A 23,210-nucleotide genomic window follows, 5' to 3' on the forward strand; every position below is an offset into this window, starting at 1 on the left:
ATGGGTGGGATTCATGACAAGGGAGGAAGGGGACAATTTCAAGTGTGGCTTTTCCTCGCCGATGATACTATTGAGAAGAAAAGGTTGTACGTGCGAATTAATAGACGAAGGAAGGATTCGACCTGCAAAAAGTCTGTTGTGTATACAGCTGCAACTACCATTGAGTTGGGTGTGGGTATCATAGGTAAGGTAAGGTGTTATACAAAAATGATTCAAATATCAGGTGCCTTGCAATGCCAGCGCCGCCTCTTTCGCAGCTTCCCTCTCTTGCGCCCATTCCAAAAAGATCCGCCTAAGCTCGAATATCACTTCGACCGCGATGAGCAGGATGATGATAATCTCTAGGCGTGTTCCATGCTGCTCACTGGACATTTCGCGCAGTACGCTCGCAATCTCCTGCGCATAGTCCATCTTCTGGTTCAGAGTACGGATGCGGACATTGACGTCCAACGCCCGACCAACCTGCTCGTAGTAGCCCTCCAAGCCAAGCTCGGAGCGACTGTCCCACAGGATGTCGGGGAGCGAATCCGTGAGCTCGGAGTAGTGGTTCAGCCGGGCACGCAAACCCAGTAGCTCGCCCGTCTTTTGCAGGATGAACTTGCGTCCAAAGGGGAAGCCCGCACCGCGAGACAGGATATGTGGGATCTTGCGGGTAGACTCAAAATACGACGTTAGTGCGCTTTCCAGGACCGCAAGCTTGGTGCTCCGCGCCAGGCCCGAGGAGAAGGCCACCTTTGCCAGTGTCGTGTCCAGCGTGTCGCCCTCCTTGTTCTCCTTGCGCGTGCCCAGGACTACAATGTCCCCCTTCATGGTGCTAGTTTCGCGGTTCACGTCCGTTGTAAACTCGAGGTCCTCAAGCTCACGCATGGGTGCCTTGTGCGGCTCTTCTGCGGCGCGCATGAGCTGTCGGGTCACCACGTCCGGGGGTAAGGACCATGTCACGATTGTGCCAGAGGGAAACACGAATATGTCGCCGCCATTGACACCTCGCGCATGGACGACCTCGTTGGCGTCAAAGTCTGTGCCGTCGGGGTTGATGGCGAAGCCATGGGATGACAAGATGTCCAGAACCATGGGCATCTTAAAAGATTCGGCCACACATGTCGCGCTCACGAGGTTCGTGGTGTCGACTTCGACGTCTCCGTCCGCTGCCCCCTCCGGGCCACGTTTTGGTGACTGCGCTATGAGGGCGACTCTGCGCAGGGAGTTCTTGGCCGTGGTGGCCCTGGTAGCCTTCCGCTTCGTAGGGTGCTGGGCAACGGACGCCTGCGCCTTATCATTCTCCCTCGTGGACTTGAAATCGTCAGTGCCATTCAGCGCTAGATACGGGTTCGAGGTGAAGAAGCTCCGTTTTCGCGGTTGGCAAGGTGCCGTGATGTGAAAAGAACGAAGCGGGCGCGGCCCGCTCACTGACGTGGGTATTTGTCGAACGGCATAAAGGGCAATCCGCGAAGGGGATGGTCTCATAATTGCATATTTTGCGGTGTACCTGCTCAGGTGCGCAAAGGCGTATTTATTGTGTGGCTCGACACGATACGATGGAACGTGATAGCAGCTTGATTATTTTAGTTGGACCCAAGACTGCCATGGAGTCTTATCTATATCGATAAAACGCGATAAGACTATCTGCTGTGGCCGGTGGGGCCTATCAGGAAGCGGTGAAGGGCTGAAGGCACGGCTGAAGGCGCGCCAGGTGTGCTGGAGGAACAAAGTTACAGTGAGCCAGGTGAGCCAAGCCACTGTGGTCGCGGCGACGCGGTCTTTGCCGGGGGCCGGTTGGTTTCCCTGTCCCACTTTCACTCGCCAGATCCATGTCGTCCAGACCGTTGACCCCGGAGATTCGAGAGGGGACTGAACCTGAAAGAGACACGAATTTCTGCAAGCTCCCAACTCGCATTTTTTAACGTACCCCTACTCCTGTCCCAGCACTTCTTCAACAAATCTTGGCCTTGACTCTTGCATCAAGATCACGACGGCCAGGTTTTTCCCCCGTGCGAGAACAGAAAAGACCAGCAGCTCCCTTCAACCCTGTTTCGTCACCGCCCCTCATCCCCCGCCATGGATATCAACCCCAAATACGACGACTACGACTTCCCCTACACAAAGGCCGAGCCTCAAGATGGTCACGCCGGTCATCTCACCGAGGGCCAGATTGCCCAGGTGCACCAGCTGCGCATGATGCTGGAAGCCGAGGGCCTGACCAAGCGTCTCGACACGTTGACCCTGGTAGGACGATGCCCCCCCTTTTCCGGCGGTTGTTTGTTCTCGATCTAGGGACGCAGTTCGCTGATTGTTGCCTCTTGGTACTTCCTTTAGTTGCGCTTCCTCCGTGCCCGCAAGTTCGACGTCGAGGCGGCAAAGAAGATGTTTGTGGATTGCGAGAAGTGGCGCGAAGAGATCAAGCTGGACGAGCTCGTGCCTGTCTGGGACTACCCCGAGAAGGCCGAGATCTCCAAGTACTACAAGCAGTTCTACCACAAGACGGACAAGGTACGCCCGGACTCTGCATTTGCAGATGATCGATCGATTCCAAGGGAACGCTGACAGTACGTAGGATGGCCGCCCCGTCTACATTGAGACCCTTGGTGGCATCGACCTGGCTGCCATGTACAAGATCACCTCGGCGGATCGCATGATCACCAACCTTGCCGTCGAGTACGAGCGGGTCTCCGACCCCCGTCTACCCGCCTGTTCCCGCAAGCAGGGCAGTCTCCTCGAGACGTGCTGCACCATCATGGACCTCAAGGGCGTCGGTATCACAAAGGTGCCCCAGGTTTACTCGTACGTCCAGCAGACGGCCGGCCTGTCGCAGAACTACTACCCCGAGCGCCTCGGCAAGATGTACATGATCAACGCTCCCTGGGGCTTCTCGACCGTCTGGAGCGTCGTCAAGGGCTGGCTCGACCCCGTCACCGTGTCCAAGATCCATATCCTGGGCAGCGGCTACAAGAGCGAGCTGCTGAAGCAGGTTCCCGCCGAGAACCTGCCCAAGGAGTTTGGTGGCTCCTGTGAGTGCGAGGGCGGCTGTGAGAACAGCGACGCCGGTCCCTGGAGCGACCCCGAGTTCGCCAAGCCCCCTAAGTGGGAGAGGAAGGAGGGCGAGACTGCGGCTGCGGCTGCTCCCGCCACCGATGCCGCTCCTTCTACCGGCGGAGAGAAGCCCGAGGTGACGACTGGCGTAGATACCGCTCCTGTGCCGGAGAAGAGCGAGGGTGACGAGGCCAAGCAGCCCGCTGCCGCTTAAGCATCCAAGATCATATTGTGTTCCGGTGTAGTTTCGGGCGGGCGTTGTGAGTTAGCGGTCAAGGTCTAGAGTACAAGAGGACCGCGACAAATGGGGCGGGGTGTATTAGTTGGTTCTCTCCTTGTGTTGCCGGCCAAAAAGATAATTCGAGTCCCCTAGCCTAGAATCCGGTAAACAAACAAATAACGAATAGACATCCTATTTGGTTTCATGATGGCCAACTGCTTGCTGTGTATCCTTTGCCCCTTGAAAACGCCGCGCCAGAAATCCAAATGCAATTATCATCGCCCTTGCGTGATGACATATTCCCCTGCTTGACGTGCCCTCTCCATTTTGGCCACCACGGTGCTCATATCACGTTTCAACCTCCCCAGTGCCTCCACTGCGTCCTTGAACTCGCCCTCCACCGTCTCTTGCCTGTCTAGTCTTGCTGTGCCGTCCAGAGTAATCGTTTCGTTGGCGCTTTCTTGATGTGTCGCTGCCATGGCACCCACCATCTCGTCGTCTCGCCGCAACGCTTCTCGGAGCATCTGTGCATGCTCCGCGGCTGCTTTCCCAGGCACGGCTCTCTTCAGGCTTGCCACGTCCTCTAGCAGCTTCTCCTCTTGCGTGATCAGATCAGCGACTCTCTGCCGTTTCCGTGTATCGAAGGGCTCGTATGCTTCGTCTAGGGCCATGGATCCGCTATCTCGCAGAGCATCGACCGAGGCGACGGGTAGTCCGTTGATTGTCAGGTTGGGTGCCGCAAGTGTGAACGTCTTGTCGATGTACTGCCAAGCCAGCAATCAGCTACACTGCCTGTGATATTCAATGGACCATTTGCTGTTTACCTCATTAACCAGAGCCTCAATCTGGTTCCTCAACTCGTCCTCCCCGCCGCCATCGACTTGCGGAAACGCTTCGTTCAACCGCGTAGCAGCCGCATTCCGCACATTGGTGATGAGATATGTCAGATCTTCCGGACTCTGGAGCTCGATTCGTCGCTGGACTTGCGAGACGGCCGAGTCAGCATCCATGTCGCGGGTTGTCCCTGTACTTTTGGCGCATTCGTGGGAAACGCGTTCTGCTTCGCGTCTTTTTACTCCAGACCCTGGATTTGCGGGCTCTCGGATAAATGACTCAGCACGAACACCCCGAAAACGGGGTGTGCTCGGCTGGGCGGCTACGTCAAGTCAACCCCGCCACAGGTAATTAATCCAGGTAAACTTGAGCCTCGCAGCTTCAGTGGGAGAGCCGGGTGAGCCACTTGATGGCATTCAGAACATTGGACAAACGTCATATACCGTTCCAGTTTGAAACTTTTCGGCTCCTGTGGACAGAGAACAATCTTGTGCTGGCTGGTGCAACACCAAACGGTGAGGTTGCAGCACCGGGCCAGGAATGGCAGTTGGCGGGAACCCCCATTGTGGGGCAGCGTCTGCAGCATCCAGGTGGACCATTACGAGGCGTGTAAGCGTCGACCGCCTGGGGCTGGATGCCATTCAGCACTGACCACACGAGGCACCATGTACATTTTGTCCTTTCGACGCTGAGTGACACTTGGGTACGCACAAGTCCAACTTCACGCAGGATGTCCACGGTTCTTGGGAACAGCATCTTATCTGAAAGTGCGAGCTACCTACAAACAATCCCAAACTCAAAAAAGACACTACCGTGCGCCCAACAACCCAATCATCAAAAAAGTGGTGATTGTTCTTAAAAGCATGTGTAGCCCTCAACGCCTGATCGCAGCTATCGTGCCGTGGACACACAGTCCAGGCGAAAGGCGATGGCCAACATTGTCCATAAAACTCCATCAAAGCGTTCCCAATTATTGACCGAAAATCCGGTCGGTCGTGCAATCATGTCCTCTGTTGGAGAGGAGTAAAGGCCATTCTAGGCGCCGTATAAAATATTGTAAGTGAAGTGGGGTGAATGATATTTGTTGAAGCAAGGTCGCTTATTGAGGGAGCATCTGCTTGATCTCCTCGTCGGAGAGGGTGATTTCAATGACGGGTTCTCGGCCGTGCTCTAGTGGCTCATAGTCGCAGTCGATGTAGGACGGCAGGAAAATTTCTATGACTGTTAGCATGTATTGAAAAAAGTAGCAGCAGAACATACCCGGATTCCATTGATATCCCTGGCTAGAGGAGAGATAGGAGATCTATGGCCATCAGTCGCTGGAGCGGAGATGATGCCGCCATACAGCTACTCACCAGACGAGGAACGCCATCCGGTTCGCCGATATTGATGACGGTCGCTTCCTGCTTGGAGAGGGCATCGCCTAGCACCTGGTCAGTAAAGCCTTCCTTGATGGGAGAGCCATGGCGTACTCAGCAGACTAGGCCGACGTGTGTGAGTACTGGGGCGCTGGAAGCGTGATGACGAGGCCGAAGACTGGGGCGATGAGTCGTAGGAACTCGCTGATGAGTCGACCAGGTTGGCAGCGGTCGCCTTGGCTTTGCCTTTGGGGATATTGATGCGAGACGACATGGCGGAATAGTGCAAGAAGGTAACTGGGGACAGGAGAGCCGTGAATCAGGACGAGGCGGGGAGTGACGAGGTGATGTGAAGAGATACGCGAATGATGGCTTGGTGGTTGGCCAGGAGGACTCCCAGGAAGGACAGACTGCTTTGTTTGTTGCAGAAGGGTGGAGAGACGCGAACAGTCAGGGCTGGTGATGGTGGTGGTGCATTGACGGCGCAGGGCGATCAGGGTTTCGCAAGGTAGGAGCCGCGGGGTGACAGCGAGCTTAATGAATTGAGTCTTCGGTTAGGTAGCTAGGTAGGCCCCTCCGCGCTCGTGAGACGTTTGAACGTTTGATGGGTAGAGTGGGAGACTGAACAGGAAGCACAATAGCAAGCAGGAGGGGAACAAGAGCACAAGTTCAGAGCGACGAGGATAGTTGAGAGAAGATGGCAGCCAGCCGGGTGGATGAGGAGCAGTCAGTCATTCCGTCAGGCACGGCTGCACAAACAGACACCGCAGGTGAAGCCAGCACAAGGTGAGCGCATGACTGCAGCATTATGCAAGATACCCTGACCGTCTTAGGCGTCCCCGCGGTCCAAGTGTGAGTAGCTTATCGCGAACGTGGTATTGAGATGCATCACTTGACCTTCATGATCCCGCCCCGTCATCGGAATGGTCGATAGACCCCGGTAAGCGCTGATCCACCACGGCTTGGCTTTGGCTTCACGCGGCATCACGCCTGCAGGGAAAAGCACCCACCCGTCGTGCCTAGCGCGCCACAGCAACCAACCAGCCACAGCTGAGGCTGAACCAGGCTTGAAATGACTAAGCACGCTTCGTGACCGACGCCAAGACTCCAGCGACCAGGCAGGCTCGGTGTTGACGCCAACGTTGCTGGATTCTGGCTGCTTCGAGCTATCCGTCCAACTCAAACACTTGACCATCGCCGCAACACCAGCAATACCGCAACACCACACATTCCGAGCTGCACAGTGAACGCACACAAACGAACGAACATTTTCCGGCCGCAGAATATACAGAAATCATGGGTGACGTAGCGGTGGACTCGGCCTCGAACAGCGTGCTCCCGCACAAGAAGGCTGCTCCCTCGACCATACCCACCATCGACAGCTTTGAGGGCCTACCGGTCGAGGGCGGCGACGATTACGCTTCACTCAAGAAGCTCCAGAGGCAATTGGAGTGCGTGCGCTCCACACCGCGTGGGCTCAAGAACAGGCGGCTGACTGGACTAGGTACATCCACCTGCAAGAGGAATACATCAAGGATGAGCAACGGAGTCTGAAGCGCGAGCTCGTGCGCGCGCAGGAGGAGATCAAGCGGATCCAGAGTGTGCCGCTGGTGATCGGCCAGTTCATGGAGGCTATTGACCAGAAGTAAGTGGTGACTGTTGGGAAAAGAAGCCCTTAGCGAGCCAGGCTAACAGCACGCCCGCGCAGCACCGGTATCGTCCAGTCCAGCACAGGGTCCAACTACGTCGTCCGCGTCCTGTCCACACTCGACCGCGAGAAGCTCAAGCCGTCTTCCTCGGTCGCGCTGCACCGCCACTCCAACGCTCTCGTCGATATCCTCCCGCCAGAGGCGGACTCCTCCATCGCCATGCTCGGCGCCGACGAGAAGCCCGACGTGACGTACGCCGACGTCGGTGGGCTGGACATGCAGAAGCAGGAGATTCGCGAGGCCGTCGAGCTACCGCTGACACACTTTGACCTCTACCGGCAGATTGGCATCGACCCGCCCCGCGGTGTGCTGCTCTACGGGCCCCCCGGCACGGGCAAGACCATGTTGGTCAAGGCTGTCGCCAATTCGACAACGGCCAGCTTCATCCGCGTCGTCGGCTCCGAGTTTGTTCAAAAGTACCTCGGCGAGGGCCCTCGCATGGTGCGCGACGTCTTCCGCATGGCCAGAGAGAACTCGCCCTCCATCATCTTCATTGACGAGATTGACGCCATTGCCACCAAGCGCTTCGACGCCCAGACCGGCGCCGATCGCGAGGTCCAGCGTATCCTGCTCGAGCTCCTCAACCAGATGGACGGCTTCGACCAGACGTCCAACGTCAAGGTCATCATGGCCACCAACCGCGCCGACACTCTCGACCCGGCGCTGCTGCGTCCCGGTCGTCTGGACAGGAAGATTGAGTTCCCGTCGCTGCGCGACCGTCGCGAGCGACGTCTCATCTTCTCGACCATTGCCGGCAAGATGAGCCTGGCGCCCGAGGTCGACCTCGACAGCCTGATTGTGCGCAACGACCCCTTGAGCGGTGCCATCATCGCGGCCATCATGCAGGAGGCTGGTCTGCGGGCCGTGCGCAAGAACAGGTACAACATCATCCAGAGTGATTTGGAGGACGCGTACTCGAGCCAGGTGAAGGGGGCGCAGGATGATAACAAGTTTGATTTCTACAAATAGTTTGTCACGTTGGGAGTGGGCATTGCTCGGTTTGTGGTGGGGATCATAGATTTGGGAGACATTCAGCATGGGATTGTATCATCATCAATGCAATGTGCAATTACAATGCTTCAGCCCGTTTAGTCTAAGTACACTCGACGTCTCGCCCCCAGTATTCCGAACACTCGTAACAACGCCGGACACCAGCGTGATGGGCCCGCCCTTTGACGCTGTTTTCCACCGTCTGACCATTTTGTACAAGACTGCAAACGAGTCTGAGACATTAGTATCAAGATTACCATTATCCGTTTCACGTCGTCGTTCCCCGTGCCGCGCTGCTACGTACTCCAGCTGCCTCCTACATCTCGTCGCCTCGTTGCTGCTTCAACGCCATACCGTGAAAGACAATCAAAACAAAATTCATCACGTCGTGAGGGGGGGTATCAAATGTTGAAGGGGAAAAAAAGGGAGGGAAAGAGGGGGAAGAGAAAAAAGAAAAAAACGGAAAACACACAAAAAGAGGTAGCGAGGGGATAGCAGGGAAAAAGGGCAGGCCCAGATCAACCACTGAGGCTCACACCAATCTCAAAGAAGATGTTGACGAATTTGGCATGCAGGGCGACGAAAAAATCCGGCTGGCCGACGAGGTCTGGTAACCCTCGTGCCTTGGGCGCAGACGCACCGCCTCCGCCGCCCGTGCGCCTCGTGAAGCCACTGCCTCCTGTGAGGAAGCTGCTGCCGCCCGACAAGCCAGAGGATCGTGGGCCCATAGAGTCCATAGCCGAGACCGGGGACGGCTGCGAAAAGCCACCGGACGAGGTGTGAGCATTGGAGCCCGTCGGGGATGCCTCGGCTGCGCGTTCAGCTTCCGCCTCGGCCAGCTTTTGGATCCAGATGGCGAGTTCGTGGAAGGCGCTAGAGACCTTGGCAAAGGTCTTGACGGCCTTGGTCTCACGATATGTGCTTAAGGCGAGAAAGGCGTATATGCGCTTGTGCCCTCGTGCATGGACATCGGGGATCCGGAAGATGTAGGCTGTGGTGTAGCCTGCCAGGGCATCTCCAAAGAAGATGGAGCCACCAGAGACAGCCGCGCCGTTGGAGTGCGTTGTCACAAACGAGGCAGTCGCGGAGCTTGGAGAAGGTGGTATGCTGCTCGGATTCGCATACGAAGCTGCGGCACTGGATGTGTTCGGGGCTCGGGGCAAGGTCTCGAATGACAAGGCTCGCAGGCAACATGCCCGCAGGAGAGAGAATGATGTTGCCACCGTAGGCTCGTGGGTTGACGTGTAGTCCACGTAGTGGGTGTGTGACGGCGCTGACTCGGAGGAAATACTCGAGCGCGAGCTTGGCACGGGTGGTGGCGGCGGCCCTCTCCTACTGTGCTGTGGTCTGCGTGAGCCAGTCGCCTCTGCCTCGCCTTCCGTATCGCTAGATGTCTGCGAGATTGGCGGGGAGGCCTGTCCTGCCGGTCCAAACACACGGGCTGCTGGCACGCGCGTGCGAAGGATTTCTGGGCCATTGCTGGCTGACTGCCGCGGAATAGTCATGGCACAGTTCTCGCATGGGCCCTGTTTCTTGGTGACGGTGTCGTCGTACGTCCGGCGGAAGCTTGAGTCCCGACGTGGCTGCGGTGGTCCATGCGGACTGCCCGGAGGTGTCTTGAGGATGGAAGACTGACGCTGCCCGTTTGTGGAGGTGCGCGGTTCCGAGGTGGGGATGGTGGAGGATCGGATGGTCATGTGTCGCAGTCTGTCGTTGACATCGCGCATGCCAGGTGTCGGTGAGCCTTGCTGGCTGTCGGGGGAGGATGAGTAATCGTAGCATGTGTTGCAGTTTGTCGGGATGGCCTCGGTGACCATCAAGGGGGTGGGACCATGACTGTCGCAGTAGTGGGCGATGGCGAGCTGGAAAGTCCTTGGTATCAGCTCAAGATCCCTTGCCATTGCTGCTACTGCTGCTGCTACTGCGCGCCCGCCGCAGTGGCTGGCTGGAATGTAGTGTGGTGGAGGAAGATCGAAGGTTTTGAGTCAAGGTTCGCGTGGGGGGTTCTGTGCAGGAGGGCACTATCGGCCGTCGCGACATTCATGACGTGCCGGGGCTTGTCGAGCAGGGGAAAGGATAAAGTGGTAGCGAAATGGAATGATATAAGGATTAGGGAAAGGAGGATTGGCGAGTATAAAGTAGACAAAGGGGGAGGGCAACAAAGGCAAGGTAGTCTGGCCCGCCTACCTGCCTGCAGGGCCAGCAAGACTCCTCCTCCCCACAGACCGGCGCAACTACGCGCTGCCCGTGTTTGACTCGACTCGGACCACACATGAAAAAGAACATGTAGGCATGTAAGGCGGTGTGCGAAGGTATGCCGAAGCAGGTAGGGAAGAGGGTGTGGTGACCATACATGATGGCGGCGCCCAACGGTTCTTTCTTGGTTGCGACTTGCGGAAGATGAGAGACCAGCCTGAAAAGGCTTGTTTGTGCGATGCAGCGATAGTACGGAATAGAGGGATGCGGGAAGTGCGTGCATGATGGTGGGCATGGGCTTGTCTGGCTGGCTGGGTGTTGGCCCGCCTTGCATCGTCTGTGCCACCGAGACCACGTTGATTGACAATACGGAATGCCACTTACCATGTAAGTCATGACGTCTGCAGTTTCATAGGATGGTTGGTTGAGCGAGCGTCTAATTGGGGTAACGTTCCGTTCTGCGCGGACCGGGCAGCGTCACAGATTATGAGGTTATGGGAGCTGTCTCGAGGTGAGGTCGTGTGGTCGAACAAATGTAGATGGAGGTACGGATACAGCGGCGTCGACGGGGTTGTCGATGTGTACAGGCCTGCGCGATCGTCCGTTGCAGTCCAGTCTAATTTACGTCGACGGCGCTGCGACCCGCGGGGGGAAGAGAAGAACGAACGCCAATGCGCTCGTGATGATTGGGAAAAGCAAAGCGAAGTGAGACTGAGGGGATGGGAGGAGGGACTGGAGAGAAGAGACGACTAAAGCTAAGGTAGTAAGTTGGACAGCGAGAAGCCGGTCCGGAGGCGATGGAACTAGCAAGGCAGGCACGGCTGCATGTGCTCGGAGGGGTGGATATCTGTTTCTTCGGTCCAGCCAGCTGCTGTAGCCTGTAAGGTAGTGTGAGGTAGGTAAGGTAAGGTACGAGGAAAGGTAACCGTACAGCTTGTCGAGCAATGCGAGTCTGATCACCGACAAAAGACTGGGGAAGAGAAAAGAAAAAGGAGACGGCAGCCGGTTATATTGCTCGACAGTCGCGACGACTGCTCCCATGCATCACATTCTTCACGGTCCGGTCCAAGCAAACGAGTCTTTTTTCCCCAGTTCCCTGCCGCGCCCCAAACCCGAGGCACCTTTGATTAGTCTCCGTTTGGCAGCTGCACTGCAGTGTAGAACCCTGAGCAGTGAGGACAGTACGGTATTAATTAATCAGGGTCCTCCGGTTGGGCGCCGAAGACCGTCCAGCAGGGGTACGGATTCTTTTCCTAGTGCTCGTGGGGCCGCCAAAGCTTGTGAAGACTGATGAAGTTGTGGCCGTGACACTGACAGAGGCGGCGAGTCAGACGGGGATCTGCATTTGCATCAGCCCGTTCATCTGCGTCTGCGAGTCGATGGCTGAGACTGACTTCGACCTAGCTTGCGAGCAACACCAAGGTGAGACGCCTAAACAAGTGCACAAGCATCGTTAGTTTGTTTCTGCAAGATACGTATGATGAACGGAACGCAGATGCCCGCATCGGCAAGATGGCCTCTGCGTCGAGTCTCCACCTGTCGCGTGTCGCGAGTCGCGACTTTTCAATCCCTGCCCATCCTCCTCACGACGACTGCGTCTTGTGAACGCTTCGCTATACCAATGTATGCCGGTACGACTCTTCGACGACTGGCAGACTTCGGTTACTGGCTCATGGCGACGCGAAGCCGCACGCGGACAGACTGTGCTACGTACGGACATGCGCCGACTCCAGCAAACCCGATCCCCTGTCCAGTCCGCAACCGGGGCCAGGTTTGTTCCGGAGGGGCATGATCCTTTGTTCCAGAAGGCTTCGAAACTCCAAAGCTAATAAGACATGCTAAACTAGCGCTCGTCAGTGCCCGCGCTCGGCGCATAGACGGTTTGCCCGGCTGGTTCGGCAATTACTACGTGCTACTGACTGGGCTGACGACTCGATTCGAATGCATCTGGAGGGTGGACGCAAGGCTCAATGAATCAGCTCCAGTCAACTCACCACCACAGCTAACTCCGCATCCGCCGCAGCCAGCAAGTTTCAAGGACAGATGTGACAGTACGTGCGTCGCCCAGCCGGCAGCAAGGCGAGCTACGCACATGGCAGTGGATCTCTATAGCCTCGGCCGCCGTCGACAAGTAGCCGGCATCTGGCTGTCCCGGTCCAACCCATGATCTTCGACAGAGGACGACAAAGTCCACGCCGGCACTTGCTTCAGGCGTCACCTAGTGGCGGCCTTGGCCCAACGGACGGACGGACGGCAGCACCGCCTTGGCAGTGACGGGCGATGTCTCATCAGGCTGAATGTCTCCGTTTGAGTTTGTCTCCGTTTGAGCCCTTGGAAGTTGCAACGTGCATGTGGCATGGATGGGGTGATGAAAAGAGACGTGGTCCAGGGTCGGCACACATGCATCCGCCCGTCCTCAGTTGACGGAGCAATCAAACCGCCCATATTAGGCATCGCCGCATCAGCAGCGCTTCACCGCCTCTGCTTATCATACGTGCAGCGTGCGCACCGCCGTGCTTGTCGCAGAAACAAGCTTGCAGGCTTGCAGCAGAGTCCATCTCCGCTGCGCGCCGCCGCCCCGGCGCGCCAACAAGTTGGCTGTCCATGCCCAGATTCAGAGGCCACTTGCCAAATCCAGGCAGGCACCTGTTGTTTAATTAGCCGCCCACGCGTCAGCCACATGGTCTTCGCGATGTAACCCCCAAAGCGACTGCCAAGGCGAGAGCTGCGCAGCGCACGTAGCAGCCGACGCACCGGTCCGTCTGCTATCACTCTCCCAAAAGAAAGAGTGAGGCTCTGCTTCATCATGACGAGTGTGTTGAGACACGCACAGCGCGGCCGACGTACGTTGTCCTGACGAGATCATCTGACCAGGACACACAGCGCCGTGGCCCGTCACATGGGCGAATTGCTTTTTCTATCATACTGGGCAGAGCATCAAGAAGCCAGCCATCTTGATGGGCACATCCTCGTACGGGCGTCGTGAAGCGAATCTGGTGTCGTCTCGTGGCAGGTCGCACAAAGAACCATCATATGCGTGCTCGCTAGGTCCGCTTCCCCTGGGCAGACAGATACGTAGTACACGATGTCGTGGGGAGTAGCCAGCCACAGCCACGTCTAGGTCAGGCCGTCGTCGACGTGGCCATCGTGATACCCAGTCTTGTGGCGAGGATCTGGTCAACGGGCTCAGCAAAGCCGCATGCGTAATTCATCCAACAATGGATCAATTGTGCTCATCAGTCGTGCGACCTTTCGGCTGCCGAAGTAGCGTCACTACCAATTGCGACGGTCGCATGCCTTCATGTTGCCTGCCGGGGCGATGTTGTCTCGGGGCTACGTACGTATCATGAGCTTTTGACTACCCTGTGCACGCACCTCTCGGCATCTTGGGTCTTGGACCCTGGTAGCTTCATGACATGGATGCAATGAGGCAGCTACAAGGCAATCGAACATTCCTGGCTATTGATTCGGCTTTCGGCTATTAATTCTTCGACCTTTAGCAGTCTACATGCAATGATTTGTCCTCTCGTTGGTCTTTGATGGGTCTCCACCACCGAAACCCAACAGCATCTCAGCCCTATGAAGAATTTCTCACACGACTCACAAGTTTGCAACATCACAGCAATCGGATTGAACTACAAAATCGTTAACATGCCAGCCACCAGTACAGCAAGAAGCGCAGGAACGCCCATCAGAACGTAAAAAATGGACGCAATACGCCCGGAACTCCAAGACAATGCCGCAGAACGCAGAACGCTTCCTCCCAACCGACAAACATGCTCTTGATCATCAATGCAGTTCCGCCCGCTCGTGGCTCCCGGGCATCTCCACCGGCGCATACGGCTGCCCGGGCTTGGGCTCGGCCGGCACCTGGTATCCCCAGGCACCGTTCTGCATCGGATAGCTCGCACCGTGGCTAGGATAGGTGGCGCCGTGGTAGGATGTGTTTGGGTGATCTTCGCGCATGGGCTCGGCACCCGTCTGCTTCGCGTGCTTGCGCTTGTAGAAGCGCATGAACCAGAGACCAAACGCGATGCCCAGAATCAGCGCCACGCCACCAATGACACCGCCGACAATGGCGCCGATAGGAGGCCCCGAGCTGTCCTTCCCGTCATTCTCGCTCTCTGACGCTTCGCCTGTTGAGTCGCCCTCGCCCGCGTCGCTGGTCGCAGTGGCGGATGTTTCACTCTCGTTCTCGCCCCCCGCGGGGCTGTTGGTGGCCTTGCTCCCCCCCGAGTCCTCGGTCTCGGTGGCGGTAGGTACATCCGTGGTGAGCTCCGTGGTGACGGTAGTGCCGTCGGTCGTCTCGACAATCGTCGCAGAGACGGAGATGTAGGCCTCGCCGCTCAAGCCCACCCAACACTCGTAGGCCTTCAGCCAGCGGCCCTCGTCCTGCTTGGACGCCGTGACGCAGTTGGTGAACTGATCTTGGGTGCTTCTATCGGTCAGTCATCGTGTCTGGACGAGGGACCCGCGGTCGTCATATCGCCTGGGTAGCCTCACCAGCAAAGTTCGCCCGGTAGCAGAGACACATCCGAGGAGCAGTAGCTGTCGCTGGCGTCGTAACAGGTCGACGCAAAAATTTCCTTGCAACCGTGTAGGCCTGCGCTCCACTGCGTCGTGCAGCCCCCCACGCACACGTATTCGGAGTAGGGTGACACGCCTACGTTCCCATCGTCAGTCGGGTCGTGAATGCGATGGCCATGCCATCCGATCCATGGCCGGGGAGATCTCACGATCGGTGAAGGACCAGAAACCACATGTTTCCGGGTCGTCCTGGCGGCGAAAGAGCTCGGGCCCAGCGGTCATCACGGGGGCTGGTATGCTCGTCACCGCAAAGACGCCCGGCGTCTGGATCGCGACAGACATGGTACTTGGTCTCAGGCAAGCAGTCAAGCAGTCAGTCGGTTGAGCTCGATATATCGTTTGTGCCGCGGTTGCCGTCCCCGAACGATACCGCGATGATAAAGTTATTATGTAGATACACAGGCGCAAAGTCGGAAGGATGGAAAAGATACAGGTCCAGCTCTACGGAGAAGGTGGAGGGGGGGAGAAGGCATTTCAAACTTGGCCCAGGAGGATCACATCCATGGCTGGGGGACATAATCGTGCTGACAGGACGGACCCATGTCTATGTGGGACAAGCACGACTGAACGGAGCAAGGCGGGATCAACAAATGATAGCGAGAAGCGACCGCCGGCAAGGCTGAGAGCCTTTAGCTGCAGATAATTGAGTGGGCTGCGCCACCGATTCGATAAATAGCCATGCTATCCGTCTGTCGTACAGGGCGTCTCACAGTCCCTGTCGAGAGTCGGTTCCACGGGCTGTCTGTCGAAGGTGAGTGAGCCCCAGAAGGATGAGGACGGAAATATGGCTGCTTGTCCGCCTTCTGATCACGCTGAACTTGAACTTGAACTTGCACGTGGGCACAGGGTAGTAGTAGATGTCGACGGGTTTTTGACGGCAATTGAGACGGACTGAGCCAGACCGTCGACCAGCCAGCGGATTCCTGTGCTCCGTTGGGCTGACTGACCCCTGCCATAGCAAGGCGACAGACATGAGAGCATCCTGGGCTGCATCGAATGGCACGGCGCCCTCGCAAAGAAAGGGGCCCACTTGAATGAGTATCACGGGTGCTGCCATACCTATATCCTCCCGCGTTGAATCCTGCCAGGCAGACTCAGACTGCAGCGGTTCACAGCTGTGATCACAGCCGTGCGGTTTCATCGAGAGGAAGGCCACACTTGCGTTTTAGAGTCGGTCCATGCCAGCGAGCGTCCTGCCCGCGCTGCTTTTGAGTGACTGTGATAGGCAATGTCTGTACTGTCGACTAGCGCATCCTTCCCGGGTATCCCTGTGCGAATGGCTATTATTAGGGTCAGGCTGAGCCAATCAGGATTTAAAACTGTCGCAGAAACGAGATGAAACGACATCAAGCCTGTTAGTGGGCGGCCGCCGCCGGACAGCTGCAGACGCCTCACATAGTAGCCTCCAACTTCCAAGTTAGGCATTAAGGTCCTGCGCTTCAACGCATACTTGATTGTACAGGCAATTCATTGTTGTTAAATATCAATCATTAGTAGTCCTCATGGTCTAAAACTCCGGAGAAATGCTAGAACTCGTACAACGGATCGAGCCGCTACTCACTAAAACGGAGTGCAGCCTGACGAGCTATGACAAAGAAAAGAACGGCGCATCCCTTATCGAGACTTGACAGCCTTACCTATTACTGCACGCTTGATGATGCACTGCGTGAATGAATGCACGGGCGACGATGCTTGCCAGCTGCCTTGACAGACAGAGGCTGCCTGTTAAATAACTGGAGAACGTACACTCTGCCGAGCGAGCAAGCCAACGGTGGCGCCCTCGTATCTTCGTCTCTCACAGATACTCTAATAGCTCGGGTCGCCCATGTAGGGCCAAGTGGCATCTTCACTTCTTCCCGGTTGCGATTCGAGTACCACGCCTGGACACACGTCGAAGCCCGCTTACCACCCGCCATAGATGAGAATGCTTTCCTTGGAACGCTGATGGCGAAGCGAGTCCGTTTCGATGGAGACAGTGGTAGCTGAGGGCAGAGACATCCAAGAATGACAATGACGCGGACGACGCGTCGCTGTGGGACGACATGTCGGGCAGGAGATTGAGACGACCACGTGTGCGGGCCACCGCCGAGTTCTTGGATCTGTGCGAGAAGATGAAAGGAATGCTTATCGACATTGAGTGAGTCCCTCGTCGTTCATTTGGTGACCGGCGCTCACCATGACATGGATAATGTCACGCAACACTAACGACGATGTCATCCGAGGACGACCATGCCGTGTCGGCCCGCCAGAAACGAGTGGCTGCGTCTGAAGGAGGTCGGGTTTGCCGAGAACAAGTACCTCGACAGACTCATGTCTCTGCCGGGCCTGGGAGAGGCGAAGCGCATGTTCCTCCACGCGCGCGCCAGCATCAAGGCCGCCCAGCGCCGCGAGACGTCGCTCAGAAGGGACAAGTTTGACATGGTTTTCAGAGGCAACCAGGGAAATGACAGGATTGGCGGCATTGCCAGTGCCCTTGCACCGCGTCTTCCTTGGCAACCCGGGCACGGGCAAAACATCCACGGCCCGCAAGGTCGGGCAGATTTACTACGACATGGGCCTTCTCTCCCGCGCTGGACGTCGTGGAGGTCTCCGCCTCGGCCTTGATGGGCGAGTACGTTGGCCAAACGGGTCCGAAAGCCAGGCGACTCTTGGAATCGGCCCTCGGTAAGGTTCTCTTCATCGACGAGGCCTACCGTCTAGCCCTGCCCCACTCCTATGGCGATGAGACCGTGAGCGAGCTCGTGGACGCAATGACCAGGCCCACATTCGCGCGCAAGATGATTGTCGTCCAGGCAGGCGCCGATGACAGCATGGATCGTCTCCTGCGCGTCAATCCGGGTCTGAAAAAGTCGATTTGCGACAGAGATATAATCTACGCCCTAGCGCGCCGAGCAGTGCCTCGAGAGTCTGCGGTCCGTGGTGGCCAAGGTCGGCATCACGCGGAGCCCACCGGTAGCATGAACTCGGCGATCCGTGACATCCTCCTCACAGGCCTCGCGCAGGTGGGCACGGACGAGGCCTGGGCGTTGGGGCGCAGTGTCGAGATTCTAGGGGAGCGCGTCATTGCGCGCGTCTTCAAGGAGTGTGCCATCAAGGGCTATACGGGCGCCTTCGTTGGAGGTCACGGGACGAGACCTGATCAGTATTCGGGCGGAGAGTGGCATGGGGTGTAGCAGGCCGGTGACGGCGAGAGCAGCAGATGACATTGGCGGAGCCTTCGGAGGGCCAGGACGTTTTGCAGCTTGCACAGAGGGCTAGTGAGCGTGTATTGATCTTTTTTGATACATGATTCGCTTGACACACGTCGTGATGAAGGTCTAACTGTGACGGGGACTGGAGCTTTGAGTCTCTCTCTCTCCTGTGGTGGCACCTGCCCTCTGGAATTATGGAACCCCATTAAAGTCCCTGCACAAAAAGCGCGGCTGGGCGCGTCACGTCATGATTCGACGCGTTGCTGTCTCTAGCTGAGCTCTTCCTCACTTCCCCACCACCACGACTAAATATCACGATTTGTCTTGCAAGGCCATTTGTTATTCTATTCTCGAAGTTGGACACCCGTTGAGACCTTGGACATTTGTTTCGAGACCACACTGCAATACCAAGAGCCGTCGCCATGGGCATCAAGCAACTCTTCTCCATCATCAAGGATGAGGCCCCGGACGCCATCAAGGAGGGTGAAATCAAGAACCACTTTGGTCGGAAAGTGGCTATTGTACGACCGCATGCTTCTGGAATCTCAAGGGACCGATCGCTAATGAACTTGCCAGGACGCCTCCATGAGCATCTACTCCTTCCTCATCGCCGTCCGCTCCGATGGTCAGCAACTCATGAACGAAACCGGCGAGACCACGTCGCATCTCATGGGCATGTTCTACCGCACTCTCCGCATGGTCGACAATGGCATCAAGCCTCTCTTCGTCTTCGATGGCGCGCCGCCAAAACTCAAGTCGGGCGAACTCGCCAAGCGATTCCAGCGGAAGCAGGAGGCGCAGGAGGGTCTCGAGGAGGCCAAGGAGACGGGTACCGCCGAGGAGATCGAAAAGTTCTCGCGCCGAACGGTCCGCGTGACGAGGGAACACAACGCCGAATGCCAAAGACTACTCAAGTTGATGGGCGTGCCGTACATCATTGCCCCGACCGAGGCCGAGGCGCAGTGCGCGGTGCTGGCCAAGGCAGGCAAGGTCTACGCCGCCGCGAGCGAGGACATGGACACACTCTGTTTCGACACGCCGATATTACTGCGCCACTTGACGTTCAGTGAGCAGCGAAAGGAGCCGATTCAGGAAGTTCGACTGGACAAGGTGCTAGAGGGGCTAAACATGGACAGGACGCAGTTTATCGACCTCTGCATTCTCCTCGGCTGCGATTACCTCGATCCCATTCCCAAGGTCGGACCGAGCACCGCGCTCAAGCTGATCCGCGACAATGGCAGCTTGGAAAAGGTGGTTGAGGCCATCGAGAAGGACCCCAAGAAGAAGTATGCCATCCCCGATGACTGGCCGTACAAAGACGCGCGCGATCTCTTCCTTGCGCCGGACGTGCGGCAAGCAGATCACGAGGACTGCGACTTTAAGTGGGAGAAGCCCGATGTGGAGGGTCTCGTTCAGTTCCTGGTGGCAGAGAAGGGTTTCTCAGAAGACCGCGTGCGCAGCGCCGGTGCGCGGTTAGAGAAGAACCTCAAGAGCTCGCAACAGGCTCGTCTGGAGGGCTTCTTCAAGCCGGTGCCCAAGACGGACGAGGAGAAGGCGGCACACAAGCGCAAGCTGGATGAGAAGCAGGACGAGAAGCGCAAAAAGCTCAAGCAGGAGAAGAAGGACAAGGCGGCGGCCAAGGCGAAGCCTCGAGGGGCTGCCTAGGGGTTTCTATCGCAACAGAGCAGGAGCATGTGGACATTAGCGGCGTGATTATCTATTGCTAAGTATGGGGGAGTTTGGGCGTCAGGACAGTTGCTCACAAGGACACGCGGGATGTGAACCCGAGGAAGAGGTCAGAGTCATGGCTGTCCATGGTCAGAATTCAGATTCAGAATCTAGCAATCGACCTGCGCTGTCCGGAGCAGTCGCGCGAACTAATTATACCCGCCCCGAACGCGTGTGGCACGGTGTTATCCAGAAGGCAGGCAGGCTAAGGTAGCCGAGGAGCACGTGCACAATTCTGTGTGTACGCACATTGAATAGGTATCTGGATCGGGGCCGCTACACCTAACATTAGGTCGGAAAGACACACCGAATCGAGTTGATCCTCCGCTTTATTATTACCTTGCGCATCTGTTGTTGGAGACCAAATCAATGGGTTGAAACTTGGAAGCATGAATCCTCCCGCCAATTGGCAATAATGGGAATGCGATTGGACGCGGGCAGCACGACACGAGCAAAGTGAACCTCGGCATCTCCACCCGATGGAGCAAGGTGCATGACATCAACATTCCGGGGTGTCGATGGGCGCATTCACATGCCAGCCGACGTCCGGGTGCGGCGCGCACATGACCAGTGAAGCTAGCTCGTCGGAAGCGGGCGATTCATTGTTTAACGCGAATGACTTGGTGAGCTTCCCCATGGGCTCCGGCCGGGACCTGTGGGGTTATTGGAAATGCTGGAGTGAGCACTGGGTTAGCCTGCTGGATGCGTAATCCCCAGGTCGGGAGCGAGGGCAGACCAACATGTGATTGATTCCCATAGCCGGCCTGTGGATCTGCTGTACTACTTGCTACTCCCATCGTCCCGATCTATCTTGAAGCTCTTCCCTTCCTCTACCTAACCTGCTGCCTCTCCATCATCTATCATCCACACACAACACACAGCCGTCAACATGTCAAAGACCTTCACCGTCAGCGACGTGGCGTCGCACAACAAACCCGACAACCTGTACATCATTGTCGACCAGGATGTCTATGACCTGACCAAGTTCCAGGACGACCATCCTGGCGGCAAGAAGATTCTGCAGCGTGTGGCGGGCAAGGATGCGTCGAAGCAGTTCTGGAAGTACCACAACGAGGGCATCCTCAAAAAATACAAGGCCAAGCTGCAGGTCGGCTCGCTCGACACCAAGCCCAAGCAGGAGGAGAAGGCCGTCAAGGCCGAGCCTGCCCCAGGGACGGTGCAGGTGAAGCCTGCGGCGGACAAGGCTGTGCGCCAGATCGCCACCAAAACCGAGGAGCAGAGCGAGCCTCTGGAGCAAATCGGCCTCCAGATCCCATTTGCCGACCCCAACTCGGTCCAGGGCGTAAGTCTAGTTTTCCTTGTGTGCAGATATCACATTGAGCACGGAGGCTAACTGGCACAGTACCACTCACCATACTACAACAGCACACACGCCGCGTTGCGCGCCGAGGTGCGCGAATGGATCGAGGCCGAGATCGAGCCCAATGTGACCGAGTGGGATGAAGCCAAGCGCGTGCCCGAGGAGATCTACAAGGAAATGGGTCGTCGAGGCTACCTGGCCGGCTTGCTGGGCATCCACTACCCCAAGGAATACGTCAACAAGGACAATGTCCCCAAGTGCGTGCCACTGGACCAGTGGGACCTCTTCCACGAGCTCATCATCACCGACGAGATTTCCCGCACAGGCTCCGGCGGCTTCGTCTGGAACCTCATTGGCGGCTATGGTATCGGCTGCCCTCCGCTGGTCAAGTTCGGCAAGAAGTCGCTCAAGGACCGCGTCCTGCCCGGCATTTTGGCTGGCGACAAGCGCATCTGCCTCGCCATCACGGAGCCCGATGCTGGCTCGGACGTCGCTAACCTGACCTGCGAGGCCAAGCTGAGCGAGGACGGCAAGCACTACATTGTCAACGGCGAGAAGAAGTGGATCACCAACGGTATCTGGTCCGACTACTTCACCACCGCCGTCCGCACCGGCGGTGAAGGCGCTGGGGGCGTCTCGCTCCTGCTTATTGAGCGCACAGAGGGCGTGAGCACCCGCCGCATGGACTGCCAAGGTGTCTGGTCCTCGGGCACAACCTACATCACCTTTGAGGACGTCAAGGTCCCCGTGGAGAATCTGCTCGGCAAGGAGAACCAGGGCTTCCGCGCCATCATGACCAACTTTAACCACGAGCGCATCGGCATCATCATCCAGTGCCTGCGCTTCTCGCGCGTCTGCTACGAGGAGAGCGTCAAGTACGCACACAAGCGCCGCACGTTTGGCAAGAAGCTCTACGACCACCCCGTCATCCGCATGAAGCTCGCGCACATGGCGCGCCAGATTGAGGCGTCGTACAACTGGCTCGAGAACCTCATCTACCAGTGCGAGAAGATGGGCGAGACGGAGGCCATGCTTCGTCTGGGTGGGCCGATTGCCGGTCTCAAGGCGCAGAGCACGCTCACCTTTGAGTTCTGCGCCCGCGAGGCGAGTCAGATCTTTGGTGGTCTGAGCTACTCGAGAGGCGGACAGGGCGGCAAGGTCGAGAGGTTGTACAGGGATGTGAGGGCGTACGCGATTCCTGGTGGCAGTGAGGAGATTATGCTCGATCTGAGCATGAGGCAGAGCCTGAGGGTGGCCAAGGCCATGGGCATGAAGCTGTAACGAACCACGTGTATGGTCCTGTATATACCTAGATGACAAACTTTATTTTCTTTCGCCTTTCACGACTGTCTTCGGAAACTCCAAGCTGTCGTGCACTGTCTTCCACTGGCCAGCGGCAGCCAAGGCAAGCAAGCAAAGCGTAAAAGCTGTCTTAATGGGGATTTGGGATTAAGCCTCACATCACGGCACAAGAGCTCGTCAAAACCTCTAGCGCAATATGAAATCAAATGTGAGCACACTTTGACAACTCATATCAAGATGCTCTCGCCAGTGTCCAGATGACGCTGCCTCGGTCACTCTTTAAACCCTCGACACAAAGATGATCTACTACAGCCCCCACCTCCTTCTTCCGCACACGTGACACCCACCACGACGATGTGGTCTGTGCACTCCTCGCATGCGCAGCGCACCGACGAATGGAACCAACATCGCCAGCAAGGGACTTTTCACCTCTACAACCACTCCCGCAAACTCATTTTTGGAGCTCGCCATTATTTACGACGCCTCTACAACTCTCGCACCACCACAGCGAGCCATCTGCACTACCCTAGAAACCCCAACGAAACCTACCTCTCCCCCCCTCGCTGAGCAAACCCACGAGACGAGGTCGAAACTACCTTACCTTACTTTCACCACGCACATCACGACACCGAAGCACCCCAGAACGAGCCAATCCCCGCACGTCTCGACCCTCACGGCTAGATACTCGTTTCCACATTCACTGTGTACATAGATCCTATACGGTAGCCTCATACGTTAGCAGAG

The 23,210-nt window shown here is 57.1% G+C and overlaps 10 protein-coding genes across 10 annotated transcripts; 5 read left to right on the plus strand and 5 right to left on the minus strand.

Moving 5' to 3' along the window:
- Positions 1-219: 219 nt before the first annotated feature.
- J7T54_001055 (Required for meiotic nuclear division protein-like protein) lies at positions 220-1,467 on the minus strand (the record flags this gene model as incomplete). Its single annotated transcript, XM_051507104.1, has 1 exon — positions 220-1,467. The coding sequence occupies one exon, from the start codon at positions 1,465-1,467 to the stop codon at positions 220-222; it is 1,248 nt and encodes a 415-aa protein (XP_051361603.1).
- Positions 1,468-2,058: 591 nt separating this feature from the next.
- J7T54_001056 (CRAL-TRIO domain-containing protein) lies at positions 2,059-3,244 on the plus strand (the record flags this gene model as incomplete). Its single annotated transcript, XM_051507105.1, has 3 exons — positions 2,059-2,226; positions 2,317-2,490; positions 2,555-3,244. The coding sequence occupies 3 exons, from the start codon at positions 2,059-2,061 to the stop codon at positions 3,242-3,244; spliced, it is 1,032 nt and encodes a 343-aa protein (XP_051361604.1).
- A 281-nt stretch (positions 3,245-3,525) lies between these two features.
- On the minus strand, positions 3,526-4,260 carry J7T54_001057 (uncharacterized protein; the record flags this gene model as incomplete). The annotated part of the gene is made up of 2 exons (XM_051507106.1): positions 3,526-4,014; positions 4,075-4,260. 2 exons carry the CDS (start codon positions 4,258-4,260, stop codon positions 3,526-3,528), a joined length of 675 nt encoding a protein of 224 aa, XP_051361605.1.
- Positions 4,261-5,183: 923 nt separating this feature from the next.
- On the minus strand, positions 5,184-5,716 carry J7T54_001058 (uncharacterized protein; the record flags this gene model as incomplete). Its single annotated transcript, XM_051507107.1, has 4 exons — positions 5,184-5,299; positions 5,345-5,387; positions 5,440-5,507; positions 5,557-5,716. 4 exons carry the CDS (start codon positions 5,714-5,716, stop codon positions 5,184-5,186), a joined length of 387 nt encoding a protein of 128 aa, XP_051361606.1.
- A 1,022-nt stretch (positions 5,717-6,738) lies between these two features.
- Positions 6,739-8,120, plus strand: J7T54_001059 (26S protease regulatory subunit 6B; the record flags this gene model as incomplete). The annotated part of the gene is made up of 3 exons (XM_051507108.1): positions 6,739-6,893; positions 6,947-7,087; positions 7,151-8,120. The coding sequence occupies 3 exons, from the start codon at positions 6,739-6,741 to the stop codon at positions 8,118-8,120; spliced, it is 1,266 nt and encodes a 421-aa protein (XP_051361607.1).
- Positions 8,121-8,659: 539 nt separating this feature from the next.
- On the minus strand, positions 8,660-10,042 carry J7T54_001060 (uncharacterized protein; the record flags this gene model as incomplete). Its single annotated transcript, XM_051507110.1, has 1 exon — positions 8,660-10,042. One exon carries the CDS (start codon positions 10,040-10,042, stop codon positions 8,660-8,662), a length of 1,383 nt encoding a protein of 460 aa, XP_051361608.1.
- A 4,084-nt stretch (positions 10,043-14,126) lies between these two features.
- Positions 14,127-15,206, minus strand: J7T54_001061 (uncharacterized protein; the record flags this gene model as incomplete). Its single annotated transcript, XM_051507111.1, has 3 exons — positions 14,127-14,772; positions 14,841-15,000; positions 15,074-15,206. The coding sequence occupies 3 exons, from the start codon at positions 15,204-15,206 to the stop codon at positions 14,127-14,129; spliced, it is 939 nt and encodes a 312-aa protein (XP_051361609.1).
- A 1,760-nt stretch (positions 15,207-16,966) lies between these two features.
- On the plus strand, positions 16,967-18,097 carry J7T54_001062 (Stage V sporulation protein K-like protein; the record flags this gene model as incomplete). The annotated part of the gene is made up of 3 exons (XM_051507112.1): positions 16,967-17,061; positions 17,174-17,335; positions 17,464-18,097. The coding sequence occupies 3 exons, from the start codon at positions 16,967-16,969 to the stop codon at positions 18,095-18,097; spliced, it is 891 nt and encodes a 296-aa protein (XP_051361610.1).
- A 440-nt stretch (positions 18,098-18,537) lies between these two features.
- Positions 18,538-19,780, plus strand: J7T54_001063 (uncharacterized protein; the record flags this gene model as incomplete). The annotated part of the gene is made up of 2 exons (XM_051507113.1): positions 18,538-18,636; positions 18,692-19,780. 2 exons carry the CDS (start codon positions 18,538-18,540, stop codon positions 19,778-19,780), a joined length of 1,188 nt encoding a protein of 395 aa, XP_051361611.1.
- Positions 19,781-20,732: 952 nt separating this feature from the next.
- On the plus strand, positions 20,733-22,445 carry J7T54_001064 (Acyl-CoA dehydrogenase; the record flags this gene model as incomplete). Its single annotated transcript, XM_051507114.1, has 2 exons — positions 20,733-21,146; positions 21,207-22,445. 2 exons carry the CDS (start codon positions 20,733-20,735, stop codon positions 22,443-22,445), a joined length of 1,653 nt encoding a protein of 550 aa, XP_051361612.1.
- Between the last annotated feature and the right edge of the window lie 765 nt (positions 22,446-23,210).

Source organism: Emericellopsis cladophorae, assembly GCF_022114955.1.
Source record: "Emericellopsis cladophorae strain MUM 19.33 chromosome Unknown NODE_28_length_274560_cov_118_130999, whole genome shotgun sequence".
NCBI classification, from domain to species: domain Eukaryota; kingdom Fungi; phylum Ascomycota; class Sordariomycetes; order Hypocreales; family Bionectriaceae; genus Emericellopsis; species Emericellopsis cladophorae.